General features: G+C 46.1%; 2 protein-coding genes and 1 non-coding gene across 3 annotated transcripts in view; all 3 read right to left on the bottom strand.

Moving 5' to 3' along the window:
- LOC140364375 (eukaryotic translation initiation factor 5A-1-like) overlaps nt 1-20,324 on the bottom strand; it is a 143,776-nt gene that overhangs the window by 110,775 nt on the left and 12,677 nt on the right. The gene's annotated exons all lie outside the window — the stretch shown is intronic.
- On the bottom strand, nt 1,441-17,317 carry LOC140364368 (probable cationic amino acid transporter). The gene is made up of 7 exons (XM_072450465.1): nt 17,014-17,317; nt 9,801-10,037; nt 8,302-8,519; nt 5,546-5,692; nt 4,406-4,614; nt 3,562-4,331; nt 1,441-1,845 (listed from the first exon to the last, which is right to left on the bottom strand). The coding sequence occupies exons 1-7, from the start codon at nt 17,315-17,317 to the stop codon at nt 1,472-1,474; spliced, it is 2,259 nt and encodes a 752-aa protein (XP_072306566.1). The 3' UTR covers nt 1,441-1,471.
- Nucleotides 10,695-10,768, bottom strand: trnai-aau (transfer RNA isoleucine (anticodon AAU)). Its single transcript has one exon. It is a non-coding gene; the product is annotated as a tRNA-Ile (tRNA).

The raw sequence follows: 20,324 nt of genomic DNA, 5'->3' as shown, positions 1-20,324 counted from the left end.
TTGTCATCACAGATGTTTTCTTGTTGTTAGCTCCACATTAGCACCGCTTTTAGCACAGCGCTAACGTACACAAAACCGTCTCCTTTCTTTCTTCCACGTGTTTCCCAAAACCACATGTCTCTTTCCTCGCTCAGACCTCTGCTCAAGTTTGTAAAGCGCTTCGGCACTTTTCAGCCCTCAGCACTTGCTCCAGCAGCACACTCAGCAGAGCAGAGCAGCATGGGGGAGGAGCCGCAGCTGCAATGGATTGTGGGATATGTAGTTCTAGCAACAAAAACGCTATATATCAGAAATGAATAATTATACACTAGAAATGTTCAGCAGGCTGGATTAAAACGTTTAGGGGGCCGGATTTTTGACATCTGTGTCTTAAATTATTTTTTTGCATCAGGGGCGTTACTAGGGTGAGTGGCCTGAAATCTCATTGGCCCTCACACTCTGAGGGACCGATGCAGTGTTTTGTGGCTGTAAATTTGTGTCAGAATTCCATGTTTGCTTCTTTATGGAACGCACACAACGACAACAACGTAGGTGGACAAACTATGTCAATGTATTTTACTCTTTAAACAAGTACTTTAAATAAGTTGATATACAGTAAGCTTAACATTTGTGGAAACTGTTGATATACTTGAGCCACCACAACAGTTCTGAGAAACGTCAATGCAAACTGATTTTACTGTCATATTTAATGCTAAGACAGATATGATCATTTACATGTCTTTAGCTAAACCTTATGAAACTTTGTTAAACTCTATTTAACATAAATAACGTGACAGATGACGTTTTACAAATAAAGTCAAGCTAACGACTGGCCTGGTTGACTGTTCTGTGTAATTCTACTCATATTTAACCAAATTATAACAAAATAAATAAAAGGAAATACGTTTGTTAATTCTCAAAAAAAAAAAAAAAATTCAGTGTTGGATTCACAAATAATTGCTTTATAGAGTTGGTGCCTCCCTTGGGCCATCCCGAGGGGAAAATATCTAGACACGCCCCTGGTTTGCAGTCGCAGACATCTGGTAACTGCTGCTCTGCTTCAAGTAAAGTGTAGGATGAGTTTTAACTGACAAATAAATGACAATTACCTTTAAAACAGCAGATAAAAAAACGTTTGGACAGTTTTGTGCTCGACCTCGTTCACTATTCGCCCTGATCACTGTGTCCCAACTGTCGCTCAAGCACTAGTAATGTTAGATATTTAGATATTCAAATTAGGACTAAACCAGGGCTAAACTCCAATCCAAACCTGGACCAGAGCTCAGGATTAAACAAGCACAAGAACAGGACAAAACCAAGTCCACATTGGGACTAAAATGAGCTAAATAGACCGAAAAGGGGTGAACGCACTCTTAGGGACGACATTCAGATGAAGAGGACATTTTGTGGATTTGATCTGCTGATTAAGAAAAAAAATCATGCTTGTCTTTGTGTTTCTCAGATTAAACAAAGGTGCAGTTTTAGCCCATTGTTAATTGTCGTCGTCGAAGAATCCTTGATTGGTCCGTCCTCTTGAGCTCTTGTGCTGGGCTCTGGGCGCAGACTGGTACCCATAGCCCTCTCCTCCCTCCTCTTCCTCCTCCTCTTCGTCGCCCTCCTCGTACGGGACGTCCTGCCCTGGCTGAGCGGTCGCCTGTGCACTGTACTGGTAGCCCCTCTCCTCGGGTGCGGACCAGCCTTGATACGGCTGCTCGCTGTCGCCCTCCTCTGGGTGAAACACGGGGGAGAAGGTGTCGTCGAGGTGGTCGTCGTAGCGCTGGTACGTGCTGGCCTGGGCCTGCTCCTGCTGCGCGTTCCGCTCCAGGGTGCTGTGCCACACGCCGTAACAGCAGTAAATCAGCAAACCTGCAGAGAGAACGGACAGAGACGCTCATGGGACAATGCAGGGTTCATTTTAGTCAATAATAATAACTGTTTAGTCGACCAGAACAGACGTATTTTATTTTAACTGTGATAAATCGTGTTGCATCGCTTCCGAGTTTGTTTTTGCTCTGGTTTGAGGCTCTGGGACTGAAAAGAGGAACTTGAACCTAGTCTCTAATTGTTCCTTTTATTAATTAATGTTTAGTTTCTATTATTTGTACTTTAGTAGACAAAAACACATTCATTTTATGTTTAAATATAAAATGTATTCAGTTAAAGCACAAATAAACTAAATATACTAACTTTATGCTGTCTTTCGTTTGTTTGCATTGTGATTTTTAATTGTGTTGTCATTTTAATCCATTGCATCTTTATTATTGTTTTGTAAAAGTGCTTTTAACTGGTATGAACTGTCCTTCAGGTGAGTCGTCTGGTCAGTTGTTCCATGTTCCTAACGTAAAAGCCAGTTTTTCTTCACGTTTGTTGCGCGGCTGTTGCCTCAGACACAGAGACGGCTGAAGCTGGAAGACCATCAATCACCGACTTGAAACTGACTGTAAAACGCATGGGTTCGTTTCGCCGTGGTAACCATCTGCAGGGGCTGGAGTCGGAGAGAAGGGGGAGCTTTATCTGGCTATGTTTAGCTGCTGGCTCGAGGAAGTCATTGTGCATCTTTAAATAGATATCAACAACTATTAACATCTGTGACTGACTGTTTCCACCACCTTTATCCTGATACTTCTCAATGACATCACGACATCATACGTAACTTTAATGAGTCTTTATCCTGGTTAAAATTGTGTTTTGTATCATTAGTTCACTCAAAGTTGTATTTTGATTATTTTGATTTATGTTGAGTTGATCCTGTTTTGTGCTGCAGCGCTCAGAAAAGTCCTGTTTCACCTACCCCCTATCCCCGCCCACATCCCTGTACTCAGTTGCGATTGTTTGAGAAATTAAGACACAGAGTTACACATCTAAAATGTCATGTAGCCACTTTTCAAAAAATAAAAAACATAAATGACAATCTGCTGCTTGTTAAAGGTGAAATTTAACTATGAAGAGGCGGGGCTTATCACTATGAAGAGGCGGGGCTTATCAATTCTGCAGTTTTTGGACAATAAAAACTATTTTTTTTTCCTATTTCAATCTTTGTATTTATAGAGTTAAACATGTTAGACTGTTAAGGTAAAATGTCCAGACTTCAGAATATTTATTTTGAATAACCAATGGAAGTGGCAAATTCTTTGCTAATTTCTTGCCTTCAAAATGATTCTATTAAAATCAAGGTGATATGAAAAGGTAGTGTTTGTTTTACAGTGTAATAGGGTCGTCAAAAGATCAAAAAACATATTTTACTAAAGCTGGTATTGAAACATTTATACAAGTATCGATACTAAAAAAATCATTAAACAGGACAATAATTAAAAAGTTGGCCTTCCCTGACCATAGATGTATCAGAAGTACTAGTACAAGACCAAATAGTGACAAACAGAAAGCACTATTATAACTTACGTCTATTGACTCTAAACACTAGATACTAATATAAGCAAGTATCGAGCTCGACCTTTATAAGAATTGACATTCTATTGTTCATATAGAAGTATTAAAAAGCCTAATAAAGTTTAACATTTTAGTATGATGACAATACTGTGTAATAATAAATATAATAAATAACATCCTAAATGTGTCACTCACCGATCAGGCACCAGATGGTGAACCGTATCCACGTCAGCGGGCGGAGCTTCAGCATCAGGTACGTGTTGACCAAGATGGCCGCCATCGGGACGAAGGGCACGCACGGCGCCATGTACGGCAAGCGGCGCGGACTCTCGGGCTGCTGAAGTATCGTGACCATCAACTTGACCAAGGTCCCGGCCGCGAGCGCCGCCATTAGCCCCGAAAGGACGGCCCCGAAGCCCGAGCCCTCCTCCACCCCGAAAATCACCGAGGACCACATGAAGAAGCTGAAGATGAAGAACGAGAGGGTGCATCTGGTCACGGTGCGTCCCGTGATGGGCGTGGGGCGAGCGGAGGCGTCTGGCATCCCCAATCGCACCCGGATCGTGTAATAATGTCCTCCGAGCAGCCGCTTCAGCAAAGGGGCGTGTCCCGTGTGAAAGTTCGAGTCGTCGCCTTCTCCCGCCGCTCCTCCGGCGTGATACGACGAATTCTCATCGTCTATGAGTTTTCGATCGTCTTTGGTGGGGAAATCCCCGTCGCCCATCTGCTTGATGTCCTCGCCGTCTTCGGACCGGAACTGGTGCGTGTCGGTGGTGTCGTCGGGCTGGTAGCGCAGGAGAAGGACGCAGACGCTGACCAGGGTGTAGGCCAGCAGCGTGCCGATGGACATCATCTCGATCAGGTCGCGCAGGCTGACCAGGAGAGCCAAGATGGAGGCCAAAGTGCCCGAGATGACGCACGCCACGGCCGGAGTGTGAGTGAAGGCGGAGACATGGCATAAGAATCTGTGGAAGATAGAAAATGAATGACTGAATACATGGATCGTCTTATGAGCTCTTCGTGTCCAAGAGGACCTCACCTGAAGAGCAGGCCGTCCCGGGACATGGCGTAGATCACCCTGGGCATGGGGAACAGAGACCCGAGCAGAGACACGGTGAGTCCAGCCATGGAACCCACCGCCACCACGTACTTCCCCCAGACGAACCCGTGCACGGTGAACATCTCCATCAGGGGGGCGGAGCCGTCGATCAGGTCGTACGGCACCATCAGCGTGAGGATCACACTCACCTGCAGACGGACGGGAGGCGGAGACTTACAGGTGTGTACAGAGAAACGAAATAATGATCTACACATTTCAGGCACAAACACAACTGCTGGTGTTTGCTGTTGAACCTGTTCAAGGAGCTCGTTCTGATTGGACTGGACTGGGAGAAGAACCCAAAACGTAGATTTTACATAAAAAAAGCTAATTGTCTGACTGTGGATTTGATTTTAGATGGATTGATAGATATAACAGCAGGCGTACAGAGTCTTAACCATAATATAAATACAAATAGGGCAGTGCTGCGTTAAATACAAATACAATGAAATACGATACAAGCAAAACTATTATTTATGAGGGCTGCTTTTTCTTCCTTTTTCTTCAAATTAGAAAAACAAAAACAGCAGGAGCCTGTTCACAAAGTTGCGCCAAAAGATAAGAATAAGACAAAGATAAGATAAGACATCTTTGGCCTGGACATGGTGGACACTTGGGTCAGTTAAAACAAGCTAAATAAATCCTGACTGGCTGTGCACAAGCTCTGCAAGCAATGTTTCATCCCAAGTGTGGCGCAAATAGACTGTATAAGGTAAACGCATTTGCAGATAGCACGCTGATATGGGAAAGAATCAGTCTAAAAGTCTAAAAATGTGTCCATCCTGGAGACGCCTGTCATGCTGCAGTGTCAAATAAATATGGGAAAGAGTGTCTGGAATGCTATTTGTGATTTTGATGCATTTTTCCTGTTGTGAAGCACTTTGAATTGCCTTGTGTATGAAATGTGCTCTACAAATAAACTTGCTTTGCCTGTTTTCGTCAACAATGCTGCACTTTTTGTTTCATTGCACATATTACGTTTATTTTAGCATTGTCTTTCTCTGCAGACTGTGTGGACGCATGTATTTCCTGGTTCACAGTGATCGCTCTGATAAAGTGCTGAGGTGGCGGCGTACAGACCGAGACATACGCGGTGAGACAGGTGACCAGCGACGCGGTGATGGCGTACGGGATGGAGGTGTTCGGGTCTTTGGCCTCTTCTCCGGTCGTGGCGATGATGTCGAAACCGATGAAGGCGTAGAAACACGTGGCGGCGCCCTGCATCACCTGCAAACACGAAAAGACAAGGGAAAGTGTCGGAGATTAAGTCTTGAGAACGGGCACCAGGACGGCATCTGCTGGTCTGTGATGTGAGACCGGTCCAACTCTTAAATATATATGTATGTATTCATAATTTGGGCAGACACTGTAGTAATTATATTAAAAATAAATGGGAAAGAGAGGGTAGTTTTATTTTGACTGACGAAGAATGGGAAAATATATGTACTTCTCACTGGAGGACCACAATATCACATGTTTGGAGGGAATTCTGTTGGAAAAGTGTGACAGTTTTTTTCATAACAGCGTGTGAAAGTGTCCATTATTCACAAGGAAATGCAAACTGCTGGAGAAACTGTGTTACCAGGAGGTAAACCATTATCACACGCTCTGGGACTGTCCTGTCGCTCAAAGATATTGGACTGAAATCAACAAAGAGCAACAGACTATTTTTGACTCAATTTGGTGTGTTTGGGCCTTAAAACTCCTGCCATGGACACAATAAATGGATATTATTGGAGCTTACTTATGACAGCAGGGGAAAAAGACAATCGCATATTTATTTATATCTGTATTTATTTCTGTATTTATTTCTGAATTTATTTATTAATTACTTATTTATTTTTCAGTATTTATTTCTGTATTTATTTCAGAATAAAAAAATATCTGTATTTATGTTTTTCTGTATGTATTTATTTCTGTATTTATTATTATTAGGCCCGAGCGCCACAAGCTGGCGAGAGGCCTATTAATCTCGTAAGGCCGTGTGAAGCACGGCTGCGAAAGTGCGCACGTAGTGCGCACGAAATCGAGCGCGAAGCGCTCGCCCACTTCCAAACACTCACTAACGCACTCCTCCACTCATGCACGCCCCGTGCATACTAATTAGTTGTAGGAAAATGGAACATTACCGTTGTAAACGGGCGAAGCCCGTGCAAAAGTTCGCACTAAACGAGCACTTTACATTGGGATGACGACCGCGAAGCGGTCGTCATCCCCATATAAAGCACTCATTTGCGCTAAGTAGCTCACGAATACGTTCCCCATCTCTTGCATGTTCCGTGCATATAAGCATGTAATGCAAAAATTGAACATTATTACTGTATAGAGGGCCAAAAACACAAAGTGGGCGGAGCCCACTCAAAATTATCGAAAGTACCCGTCAGTGACCAGGGACCCACACCATGAGGTAGGAAAGCGCGAGCGCTTTCCGAAAATGTATAGTTTATGATATTTGAAAAATGGGAAACATTGTTTTCGCATCGGAATATTATTCTTTCTTTCTTTCTTTCTTTCTTCTTCTCGGGACCAACCCCCCTATTTTTCACCCAGTGAACATTGACGAAAAGTCACAAAAATTTGCACACCTCTAAAAATCGTGCCTCTCTACATTCTGGCTATTTCCCTAAAATTGGCGCGTCAGCGCCACCAAATGTACCAAAAATGCATTGAGAGATGGGAAATGACCCAAAAAAAATCTGATCGTAGAATCATGAAATTTGGCGCAGAGGTAGATGGTGACAAGAGAAGTAAAAAATATTATTACGGCAATGCCGTCCGCCCAACCAAATGTCGGCCATATTGCTTCAAAAATGGCTAAACATGACTTCGGAGTTTTTCCAAACGTCGTACTTTTACGAACTCCTCCCAGGGCGTTGGCCCTAAAAAGCTGAAATTTGGTGAAAATGCTACTGAGGAGTGGGACATCAAAAGTTATCCAAATTACATTGATACCTCTCACGGTCTCTGAGCGGCGAAGCCGCAAACTGTAGCTAGAATTTCAGAAATCTCCCATATTTAAAATTTCTGCCGTTTGCGCAGATAAAGTCCGAATTGCGTCAAATTAGAATCAGTTGTTAAACTCTTTGCCCTAAACCTACTTGAAGTGAAATAAATTCATTTGGCGCCACAGCGCCCCCTACAGATTTTATATGGAGGTTAAATGTTTAGTTTTGCGAAATTATATGAAATTTGACACACAACTCAATTTTAGCATCCCCATCAAAAAAGTCAATGACTCATGTCATAATTGTTATGGCGTTGCCGTAACGATGACCGAAACCTTTCATGTTTACACTTTAGACTTTCACAAACTCCTCCCAGGGCGTCAGCCCTATTAACCTGAAATTTGGTGAGACTCATCTTCAAGACCATCAAAAGTTATCCACATTTTTATTCTAAGAGTCACGGTGTCTGTGCGGCAAAGCCGCACATTTTGCCAAGAATTCAAAATAAAATAGCTTTTTGATGGTAAAACAAAGGGGAGAAGATGTGACAGCGTCACAGATTCAGCAGTAGGCGTAATAAAAGGACAATTGGGGCTCCTCTTGCGGCGTGGCGGCGGCGTGGCGGCGGCGTGGCGAGGGCCGATCATTGCCGCTTGCGGCTATATTTATCATTATTATCATTATTATTTTAGTCATTTTTGTATTATGATTACTTTTTAATATATTTTTTTATTTTATTAACCATTATTTAACCAATTGGGAAAAAAAACACTGATCTCTTTTTCTTGAACTGAACTTGAAGTAAACTTTATAAAAACACCTACACATTTGCTCTAAAATAAAACACATCGCTAGAGCTCCGGCTGATGCAAATACAAATAGTTGACGCACCCCGGACCATCCGTACGGCAGGAAGTTTCCTCCCTCCCAGTTTCGAGCGGAGACGAAGAACATCCCGGCGATGACCATGAAGACCCAGACCACCAGGTTGACCACGTTCAGGACGTTGTTGAAGCCGACGGAGTTTCGGACGCCCAGGGCAATGATGACGGTGACCAGGAGGACGATGAAGAGCGCCAGCAGGTCAGGGTACGTGTCCTCGCCTTTACCTGAGGCACAGATATACATACTTCAAGCCCACGTGACATCGTGACAGGCGTTTTTTAAATTATGAGACGCTGTTCGGTGAGATCTTCCCGAGGTGAATAATTATCACAGTTTTTCAGCGGTCAAGTTGCAGTTTGCGACAAAAATGTGACAAATACAAGTTTAAATGACAGGAAGTAGTGCTGGTTTCTACCTCCACTTCTGTGATGTCATCAAAAAGCGCCATTCCATCGAAAACACAGAGAAACTTTGCACGCAACTTACACCTTTTTATGACAGTTCAAACAGTCATTTCACAAAATAAATGTGTAATTATTTGTCAAATCATGTCTATTGTATGATTTAAATGGACTGTGGCCCTTGTTTACAGTCTGGTTGCTAGGAAACAGTTGTTGAACCTCCTTTGCTGGCCATGTCGAACCAGGAAGTACAATTATAAACGTCAACAAAAGTCCCAAATTGGAGATAAACAGGGAAAATGTTTGGTGAAATCTTAAACATAATGAGATTCCCTTTGTTTTACTGAAAAGTGTAGTTTAATATGTCACATGGACTTTAACATCATTTTGGGCACATCCTGGACAGGGGACAAGTTAAATGTATATTTCAAACCTTCTTATAAATTATAGTGTTTTATTACTACAAACCATAAAAAGTATAATATGTCATCATTGCAGTGCCATGAAACTTTTAATGTTCTAAAAGTTTACGGATTTGAATGTAATATAACTTGTCTTTCTATCTTTCAAACTTTATTTTGAATGTAGTTTAAAGTCCATGTGACAGATTCTCCTGTTTTACTAATTATGACTTAGTTTGTTGGTGTAGAACCTGTGGTAAATACGTATCGTAGTTTCACTTCCGTTAAGTTGTAGTTTGTGGAGAAATTTAGAAAAACAAAACAAACAGGAAGTAGAGCTGAGTTCTCAAACAGAATCCCTCTGTGATGTCATCAACGCGCGACGTGCCATTGAAAACAGAGACAATTTACACTTAACTGACACATTTAACGACCATTCAACGAAATAAAGTGTAAATATAAATTATATTGTATGTCAAATCATAACTTTATATGGATTTTGCATCTTGTTTACAGTCTGGTTGCTAGGTAACAGCTGTGGATCATATTTGCCCATTTTTTGCTCATGTCCAACCAGGAAGTACAATTCTAAACGCTACAAAAAAAGTGTACAAACAGGCAAAATGTTTAGTCCAATCTGAGCTGTATTTGTGTTCCTGTGAATACGGACTTTATTTGTGCATTTTGCAGCGGGGGTCTTTACCGAGGCCCCGCAGGGTCCCCAGGTGCGTGATCATGTAGTGGCTGATGGTGTGATTGGCCAGCGAGTCAAACATGCTGCTGAGCGCCGAGGCCCCCGCCGCCGTCCCAATCAGGTACTCCAGGATCAGGTTCCATCCGATGAAGAAGGCCACGAACTCCCCGACCGTCACGTAGCTGTAGGTGTACGCCGAGCCGGTGGTCTTCGGGACGCGGACCCCGAACTCGGCGTAGCACACACCTGAGAAGCAAAACAGGGCGGGGGGTAAAGGTAAAAGAGTGTAGTATATATTTGGAAGCAGAGGAAACAATTGATTTAATGATTTTATTGTATTTTTTTTGTGTTCACATGAAGACGGGGGATTAGTATTTATATTATAGGGGGGGGGCATATGAGTATTTTGTCCCAGGTCCTCACATTTCTATGAACGGCCCTGCAAATACATAATATTTATCTTCATCTGCCCTCAGTGTGGAAAAATGGAAGATAGCTCTGTAATAGTCAGAATCTTTACTTAAACGGTGGTTACAAAATGTGATTATTATTATTGTCTGATTTTGAGGTAAAAGATTATTAAAATGCCACGTAAACAGCAACAATTTATAATCTTTGTGCTCACGGTCCTTCTGTCAGATATGACCGTTTGCATGTCATTTAAATCATCTTAAAGGTCCAGATATCAGGTGTGAAGTGAGTCCGGCCATAGAAAACAACATGGATTTACTTTGATAAGAATTAAGGAACATTTGTACAATATTAGGACTTTTACTTTCAGGCCAAGAGAGGGAATAAATCATTCTAAGCTACAGAGTTTGGATGAAGTTCAGATTTACTTGTCCAATAACAGTTGCATCTGAAATGACTTATTTAAACTAAGGCTTTCAAAACACAAGTGGCGGATCAATACGGGGATCGAACCCACAACCTTGGCGTTATTAGCACCACGCTCTAACCAACTGAGCTAACTGGCCCTGAAGCCCAAAGTTAATTTCTCATCCAACAGCTGCAATATATCATCATCCAAGTACTTTGTTATTGTCCAGTAAAATCTAGATATTGTGGACGTATGTTAATCACGATGGCACTTTTTATAATAACTAACCCTTAATTATGATCCTTTATGAAGCATGAACAAACTTTATTCATGATGAAAAAATATATAGTTTAAGTGATTCAGGCTCAGTAACTACTTCCATAATGTGATTTTAAAAGCAAAATACACCTAAATATAAGAACTTTATTTGATCCAACTGTCACATTTTTTAATCGTATTTCAGAAACTGTACGAACAAGTGACATGTCAGAGCATGAGGAAGAAGTATAAAAGTGTAAAAGTATAAAAGCATAAAAGCATGAAGTGTAATGTATAAAGTATAAAGTGTAATGTATAAAGTATAAAGTGTAATGTATAAAGTATAAAAGTGTAAAATTGTAAAAGTGTAAAAGTGTATTCACTAGCAAGGACCACAACCCCAGATACGATGCAAGGTGTTTATTGGCAGGGGAGAAACATGAACACCACGAATGTACGAAGTTGATGCCGTTTTGGGTCTTCTTGCGATGAGGGCTGAAGGCTCCCGGGCCTCGATACCCCCAAAAGAAGCTTAACGAGGCAGTGCGGATTGGCAGAATGGAGGACGAGGAGGTAATGGTGTGTAGACCTGGAAAGTCATGGAGAACCAGTGCTCCACGATATAATGAGGCGGTCAACGACACCTTAACTGGAGGCAGATGTGGCAGCGCCAATGTGGGAAAAGTTTGGTAGGAAATGTGGGGACCAGGCGTGGAACGACTTTAAGTAAAGGATGAACCAGATCCTAAGTCCTGCTGGGAAGTGCCACTTGACGACCAGTGCACAAGGTCTGGACGGATTGCAAAGGGGCTCGGAATAGGTCGTGTTACCACGGTAGTCCTGCTGTTTTAGGGGAAGACTTAAGCGTTGGTTGGAGGTCCTTGATGCCGGGGTGAGGAGAACTATTGTGGACAAGACGGCCTCTGAGCAGGGGAACGCGCCTGAAGAGACGTCGATGCCACTCGGGTAGGCTTGAGTACTTGCAATGTGACTGGTAGTCGAAGGTGAATGGGAAGTAATTAGTTAAGGTTAAACGTGGTGAGGGTAGAACGAAGCCATGATGGAAGGAACGTTAACGGAGCTGCATGGTCTAGGAGGACTGAAGCACCTGAAGCGGAGCTTATGTGTGAAACGTGGTAGCTGAGGTTGGAGGAACTGGGGTCGATGATGTTCCACCTCGGTAGTAAATGTTCTGTATTTGTTGATACAGGGTCATCGGACTGGACGGCCATGAACATGAATGGCCCGACAAGACAGCAATCCTTGTAGCATTGGTCTTAAAGAACCCCCAAACCGGCTGATAGAACGGTGTATCAAAGTGCAGCAGCAACTTGTTGGACTGGATGAGAATGACGACACTTTGGAGTGGTGAACCGAAGACGTTAGGGTCGGGAGGTGGGAGATACAGGGCTTGTCCCAAGGGAATGATCTGCATGGTAAAGTTGGTATAACCAGCTGCTGTTTGGAGGACTCCAAAACATGGCGGACCGGCCTCCCGGTGCCCGAAGGGGGAAGAGGCGGCCTCCCGGTGCCCGAAGGGGGAAGAGGCGGCCTCCCGGTGCCCGAAGGGGGAAGAGGCGGCCTCCCGGTGCCCGAAGGGGGAAGAGGCGGCCTCCCGGTGCCCGAAGGGGGAAGAGGCGGCCTCCCGGTGCCCGAAGGGGGAAGAGGCGGCCTCCCGGTGCCCGAAGGGGGAAGAGGCGGCCTCCCGGTGCCCGAAGGGGGAAGAGGCAGCCTCCCGGTGCCCGAAGGGGGAAGAGGCGGCCTCCCGGTGCCCGAAGGGGGAAGAGGCGGCATCCCGGTGCCCGAAGGGGGAAGCGGCGGCATCCCGGTGCCCGAAGGGGGAAGAGGCAGCATGAGGGAAGAGGCTGCAGGAGGGAAGAGCGAAGAGGCTGCATGAGGGACGAGCGAAGAGGCTGCATGAGGGAAGAGCGAAGAGGCTGCATGAGGGAAGAGCGAAGAGGCTGCATGAACCTCACGGAAGGAGGAGACATGGCATCCCGGTGCCGGGGGGAAGGGGGGGGGTTGACCAGAAAGTTGACCTGGCATCCCGGTGTCGAGGGGGGAAATAAAGTTGACCTGGCATCCCGGTGCCGAGGGGGGAAATAAAGTTGACCATAAAGTAGACCTGGCATCCCGGTGCCGAGGGGGGAAATAAAGTAGACCTGGCATCCCGGTGCCGAGGGGGGAAATAAAGTAGACCTGGCATCCCGGTGCCGAGGGGGGAAAGAAAGTAGACCTGGCATCCCGGTGCCGAGGGGGGAAAGAAAGTAGACCTGGCATCCCGGTGCCGAGGGGGGAAAGAAAGTAGACCTGGCATCCCGGTGCCGAGGGGGGAAAGAAAGTAGACCTGGCATCCCGGTGCCGAGGAGGGATTAGAAAAGGGGGAAATAAGAGACCTGGCAACCCGGTGTCAGGAGAGCATGAGAGACAGAGGGGGGGGAGGGGAGATCTGGCATCCCGGTGCCGAGGGGGAGGGGTTTGGAAATGGAGGGAATAGAAAGACCTGGCATCCCGGTGTCAGGGGGAGCATAAGAGAGGGAATGAGGTAGAGATGTTTAGTAAAAGGTAGTGTTCATTGTTAGGGGGAAGGGCGAAAAGGAGATCTGGCATCCCGGTGCCTGAGGGGGAGATATTTAGTAAAGGTAGTATTGACGGTTAGGGAGAAGGGCGAAAAGGAGGTCTGGCATCCCGGTGCCTGGGGGAGAGAGCATGAGGGGGTAGAGAACGAGCATGAAAGAGGGGGCATGAAGAAGAGACACTTGTTCGGATTTGGTTTAATTTAGAAATAAATGAGAAAAAGTGAGGCCTAGTGATCCAGGAAGAGAAAATTGCAACCTTTCGCTGGATAAGAGCGGGGCCTGGCATGAACCCGGCGAGAGGGAGGGAGAAGGAGGAAGGGGGCGAAAGAGAGCGCGGGTGAGCGAGAGCGAGGGTGAAGGACGGGAGGAAAAGGAATGGAAGGAATGGGGCTGGAACCTGGCGACGTAAAGCCAGAGATGAAACGCTAGAACCTGGCGACGTAAAGCCAGAGGATAAAACGCCGGAACCTGGCGACGCGGTGCCCAAGGATGAAATGCCGGAGCAGCACTTACTTTTACGGACTACGACAGAGTCTGAGGACTACGAAAAGTCTGAGGAATAAAGTCTGGCGGTAATGCAACAATTGGATGCCAACCGCCATAAAACAACAACAACAACAACAACTTCTATAGGATACAATGACAAAGGCATCTCATGACCTCTTGGGCTTTGTCAAAGCACCTGAGGTCAAAGCACTGGAAGAACAACTTTTAGGACTACGACAAAGTCTGGGGAATAAAGTCTGGCGGTAATGCGACACTCGGCTGTCGACTGCCATAAAACAATAACAGCAACAACAATCTAAGGAATAAAGTCTGGCGGTAATGCAACACTCGGATGCCAACCGCCATAAAACAACAACAACAACAACAACAACAACAACAACATGGCAATGCGGTGCCAGAGGATGAAATGCCGGAACATGGCAATGCGGTGCCAGAGGATGAAATGCCGGAACGCCCGAGGATAAAATGCCGGAACGTGGCAACGCGGTGCCCGAGGATAAAATGCCGGAACGTGACGACGCGGTGCCAGAGGATAAAATGCCGGAACGTGGCAACGCGGTGCCCGAGGATAAAATGCCGGAACGTGACGACGCGGTGCCAGAGGATAAAATGCCGGAACATGGCAACACGGTGCCCGAGGATAAAATGCCGGAACGTGACAACGCGGTGCCAGAGGATAAAATGCCGGAACATGGCAACGCGGTGCCCGAGGATTTAATGCCGTAACGTGACAACGCGGTGCCAGAGGATAAAATGCCGGAACGTGGCAACGCGGTGCCAGAGGATAAAATGCCGGAACGTGGCAACGCAGTGCCCGAGGATTTAATGCCGTAACGTGACAACGCGGTGCCAGAGGATAAAATGCCGGAACGTGGCAACGCAGTGCCCGAGGATTTAATGCCGTAACGTGGCAACGTGGTGCCTGAGGATAAAATGCCGGAACGTGGCAACGCGGTGCCCGAGGATAAGATGCCAGAACGCCCGAGGATAAAATGACGGAACGCCCGAGGATAAAATGCGGGAACGTGGCAACACGGTGCCCGAGGATAAAATGCGGGAACGTGGCAACACGGTGCCCGAGGATAAAATGCGGGAACGTGGCAACGCGGTGCCCAAGGATGGAAACGTTAGAACCTGGTAAAGACTGTAACCGAAGCTTTAAGCTGGCAACTTTGAGTCAGGCCGAAACGCGGTAACGGGATGAAATGCTGGAACCTGGCAACGCAGAGCTTGAGGATAAAACACTAGAACTTGGCAACGCAGTGCTCGAGGATAAAATGCTGGAACCTGGCACGCCAAGCCAGAGGATAAACCGCAGGAACCTGGCGACGTAGCCAGAGGATAAAACGCAGGAACCTGGCGACGCAGTGCCAGAGGATAAAACGCAGGAACCTGGCGACGCCGTGCCAGAGAATAAAACGCAGAACCTGGCAACGCAGTGTCGGAGGATAAAACGCAGAACCTGGCATCGCAGAGCCAGAGGATAAAACGCAGGAACCTGGCGACGTAGCCAGAGGATAAACCGCAGGAACCTGGCAACGCAGTGCTAGAGGATAAAACGCAGAACCTGGCAACGCAGTGCTAGAGGATAAAACGCAGAACCTGGCAACGCAGTGCCAGAGGATAAACCGCAGGAACCTGGCAACGCAGTGCTAGAGGATAAAACGCAGAACCTGGCAACGCAGTGTCGGAGGATAAAACGCAGAACCTGGCAACGCAGTGCTAGAGGATAAAACGCAGAACCTGGCAACGCAGTGTCGGAGGATAAAACGCAGAACCTGCCGGAACGTGGCAACGCGATAAAACTATGTAACTTGGCGACACGGTGCCAGAAGATTAACGATGGGGAAGGAGCGGAGGGGGGAGAGATGGCAGGGTAAGTTTTTTTTTTTTTTTTTAAATATAAGTTTTCATTATTATTTTATAATAAACATACATACGTTGTATGTATTTATTGTTATTTTGAGCGATGCAAGAGGGGTCAGCGAGTAAGGTGAATTAATTTCTTTAAAGAGGTGAGAGAGTCTGGCTCCAAGGCTTGAGTGATGGGCAGCTCGGTGCAGGAGGAAGGAGACAACGGAGGAGGAAGGAAACGACAGAGGAGGAAGGAGACAAGGTTGAGGATACTTTACCTGGAGGAGCCGCTCCTGCCCGCGAAAGTGGGCGGGGCAGAGCGCGCTCCGCAGTGGAACGAGAGTTAACGGGAAAAGTGAGCGCAAAAGAAGTTTAAAACATCATGATTTGATGACGGTGCCGTGGTCTGGAGACCCGTCAATGTAGAGAGAAATGATGAGCGCGAGCGGTGGGCGCTTAACGAGCGAGGCCGCGGGATGAGCGCTGGGATGACGCGGGCGCTGGAAAGACCGGAGCGCTGGGAGGAGGGCGCAGGACGCACGGCGATCTTAATACCGGACTAGCAGAAGTGATGCGAGGTGGGACGCCGGAGCCTGGCCGTGAGCAGAGCTGAGCCTGTGAGAACAGCTGATGGGACCGGACCGGTCCTAGTGGGACACCAGTGGAGGATGGCCCGGTGTGGCTCGCCTGTGCTGGGCCGATGCATCGAAAGGAACGAGGTCGAGTTGATCCGTAGAAAGGTCGGGAACGAGTGTGTTTTCGAGCGAGGCTCCCGCCGCCATGGAGCGTGTGCGCGGAAATCACGAACACAGGTGTGTGTGATCTGGATGATTAAGTAGTGTAGCCGCAGGAAGGGGCGTGGTCCTGCTCCCGAACTTAAGATAACAAACTTATCTCCATAAAGAATAAAAGTATAAAAGTATAAAAGTATAAAAGTGTAAAAGTATAAAAGAATAAAAGTATAAAAGTATAAAAGTATGATATGAAAGTATAAAAGAATAAAGGTATAAAAGAGTAAAAGTGTAAAAGTATAAAAGTGTAAAAGTATAAAGTATAAAGTATAAAAGTATAAAAGTCTAAGAGTGTAAAAGTGTAAAAGTATAAAATAATAAAGGTATAAAAGTATAAAAGAATAAAGGTATAAAAGAATAAAAGTATAAAAGAATAAAAGTATAGTTAAAGCGTTCACGCCGCCTCCACAGACCTGAGAGCACAGACGCCACCGCCGCGATGATGAAGGACAGTATGACCCCGGGCCCCGCCATCGCCTTGGCAACCAGCCCGGACACCACATACATGCCGGTGCCCACGCAGCTGCCCACGCCCAGAGACACCAGGTCCACCGTGGTCAGCACCTTGGCCAGCCCCACGCCGGAGGAGGAGTCGCCCATGTCCGTCAGCTCGTTCCCGGCGGGCCCCATGGAGCCCACGGGCTTCGTGCGCACGAGCCGCGAGTACATGAGGTACGCCGCGTCGCCCGAGAACACGCTGCCCAGGAAAGAAGCCATGATCCTGGAGATCCTGGAGGTCCTGGAGGTTCGGGAGGTCCTGGAGGTTCTGGAAGTTCTGGAGGTCCTGGAAGTCCTGGAGGTTCTGGAGGTTCTGGAGGTCCTGGAGGTTCTGGAAGTCCTGGAGGTCCTGGACGTTCTGGAGGTCCTGGAAGTCCTGGAGGTTCTGTAGGTTCTGGAGGTCCTGGAGGTTCTGGAGGTCCTGGAGGTCCTGGACGTTCTGGAAGTCCTGGAAGTCCTGGAGGTCCTGGAGGCCCTGGAGATGAGATGATGGTCCGGTCTGGTCGTGATTCAGATTTCCTCCATCGCGGCTTTTGTTTATTTTCCTGAAGACGGAGACAGTTTTGTTGGAAGTATGCAATTTATCGGCTCATCAGAAAGAGACGAGACAGGTTTTTATGATTTTCTCATTTTGAATTTAGAAATATAGTCGTTTTGCACCAATCGAGGCGCAATTAGTGAGAAAATGTTGAGAAAAGTGAAAAAACAAAATTGAAATTGGACAAAATTGACCGACTTAGGAACAATTGTCATGTTTATTTTGAAGGGAATTTTTGTGCCTCAGTTTCTGTTAATTGTTCTAAAATTCAAAAAATCAAAAGACTCGGCAGACTCAAAATTTCATCAAAACGTTTGGCACAATTGAAACACATTTGTCTGACCCTTTAAGCATTTTTAAAGTAAATGTGAAAAATGCAAATGTTTTCTATTATTCTTATTTTATTCTCGCTGTAATATGTCATTTTAGCTTTTGTAGTGTTGATAACTACTTCTCCTACTGGTCTATAAATAATTTCATGTAAAAGTAAGTGCATGTACATTAGCCGTATAGTGATTTTGCTAATTAGACGTAGCATGTTTGAGCCGTAGGTTTATACGTTTAATCCCAGTTCTAGGCTAGATAAAACTGAGCCGCTCGTCTTTGCTTCTCAAACTGTGATCGTGTGTGATTATTTCAGTTTCACAAACACCAAATCCCGTCCTGAACTTTTCAAACAGCAGCAGCAGCAGCGACGCCCGACTCAGCCGAGCGACTCGGGCATGAAACATTCATGAACTCGCCGTCTCCACTTTCACGAGCAACAAAGGACGGTCGCTTCAGGCTTCACGTATTTTCAAGTTATTTTACGTCACGTATTGAATTTTAGCATTTTTTTAAGATTAATGTGAGAAAAAACATCACGATTAACGATTATTCACGATTATTTAATTTTCTTTCATTCCCAAGGTTCACTGTTTCTTAAGTTTGTGAGCAGATTTATGTCATTTAACTTTCTGAAAGACAGAAAGTTAAATATGACAATAACAGCCAGATAAAAAAAAAAAAATACATTTAGGTCTATTTTTTGGACGCTAGATTGAACTAAAAATACTTAATTTTGCTTCTAAAATTGTGACAGGTATAATTTGTTGGTTCTTATGATTATATTGTGACTTAATTATTCATGATTATCGATTAATCTGATCATCTTGACTTCATAGTGTTATAAATGGTGTCGTCAATGTTCAAAATAGATGATATTTTGTCGTCACGTGTCTTATTTCTTCAAACAATCCACAAAATGATTACAAAATGCATCAACGTGCCTTTTATAATAACGATTTTTGAGTTTCTTTGCACTGAAATTGCACCGAAAAGCACTGCAAAGCTCCCAATTGTACTATTTAATGATAAAAAAAATAACCGTCAAACCAACGATTTCAACAAACTTGACTGGAATTATGAATCACAGAAATGTGCGGTTCTCACCTGTGATGAGGGCGTGAAATGTCTTTTAACTCCTGGTCCAACTTCACTGTGGACGTGGAGCCGATGCGACTGTCGGTCCGGGGTCAAGCGTCAATGATTCAAACGGCTGCAACCGGAGCCGCGAGCGTGGAACGGGATCGGGGCAGCGCGGCATCATGGGAACTCTGCAGGTGAGGTCAGGCGCCACACCCTGAAAATGTGGTATTAAAGGGCATTCGAGTGAGACTAATGTTAGACACTGATCATTCTGTAAACTTATCTTTCAATAAGCCTGAGAGCTCGAGCCCGCTACAGTACGCGTCTGAAGCAGCAGTTCTCTGACAACAACCCCGCCTCTGTGTGGAGTGGCCCCGCCTCTGTGTGGAGTGGCCCCGCCTCTGTGTGGAGTGGCCCCACCTCTGTGTGGAGTGGGCTCCGGCTTTTCACCAACTACAAGGCCCGCGCCCACCCCTGCTGTGGACGATATAAAACTGGCCCAACAACTTAACACTTTCTACTGCAGATTTGACACCCCCTCCCCCACTGTGGCCACCTCTGCCATCCTAACCCCGATCCCCCTCACGTCCCCCACCCCTCTCACAGTTCAGGAACAGGACGTGTGCAGACCGCAAATTCAACCCACGAAAAGCTGCTGGACCAGACGGTGTCACCCCGGCCACCTTAAGACACTGCGCAGGCGAGCTGGCCCCTGTCTTCACAGGGCATATTTAACACCTCCCTGGAGTCATGCCATGTCCCAGCTTCAAATTGTTCATCATTGTCCCTGTCCCCAAGAAGCCCCGGATCACTGGACTTAATGACTACAGGCCTGTGGCACTGACGTCTGTAGTCATGAAGTCATTTGAGCGCCTGGTCCTCCTCCACCTCCAGTCCTTCACCTCCCCCCTGCTGGACCCCCTGCTGGACCCCCTGCAGTTCGCCTACCGAGCCAACAGGTCTGTGGACGACACCATCAACCTTGCTCTCCACTTCACCCTGCAGCATCTGGACTGCTCAGGAATCTATGCCAGGATCCTGTTTGTGGACTTCAGCTCTGCATTCAACACCATCCTCCCTGCTCTGCTCCAGGACAAGCTCTCCCAGCTCAACCCAACTCCACCTGCAGGTGGAGCACTGACTTCCTGACGGATCTGAGGCAGTGCGTGTGTCTGGGGAAGAATGTCTCGGACACGCGGACTATCAGTACAGGATATCCACAGGGCTGTGTACTTTCCCCACTGCTCTTCTCCCTACACACGAACTGCTGCACCTCCAGCT

This window comes from Eucyclogobius newberryi, unplaced genomic scaffold (genome assembly GCF_026437365.1).
Source record: "Eucyclogobius newberryi isolate DKJ021-1_F unplaced genomic scaffold, fEucNew1.0.hap1 SCAF_18, whole genome shotgun sequence".
NCBI lineage: Eukaryota > Metazoa > Chordata > Actinopteri > Gobiiformes > Gobiidae > Eucyclogobius > Eucyclogobius newberryi.
This window is presented reverse-complemented; position numbering and strand designations above follow the sequence as displayed.

Excerpts from the sequence above, each read along its gene's own strand:
- LOC140364368 (XM_072450465.1), bottom strand. The coding sequence starts at position 17,317 with ATGGCTTCTTTCCTGGGCAGCGTGTTCTCGGGCGACGCGGCGTACCTC. Across the intron at positions 4,615-5,545 it reads GTCTCACCGCGTATGTCTCG|GTGAGTGTGATCCTCACGCT; the intron begins GTCTGTACGCCG and ends GTCCGTCTGCAG. Across the intron at positions 4,332-4,405 it reads CGGGACGGCCTGCTCTTCAG|ATTCTTATGCCATGTCTCCG; the intron begins GTGAGGTCCTCT and ends TATCTTCCACAG.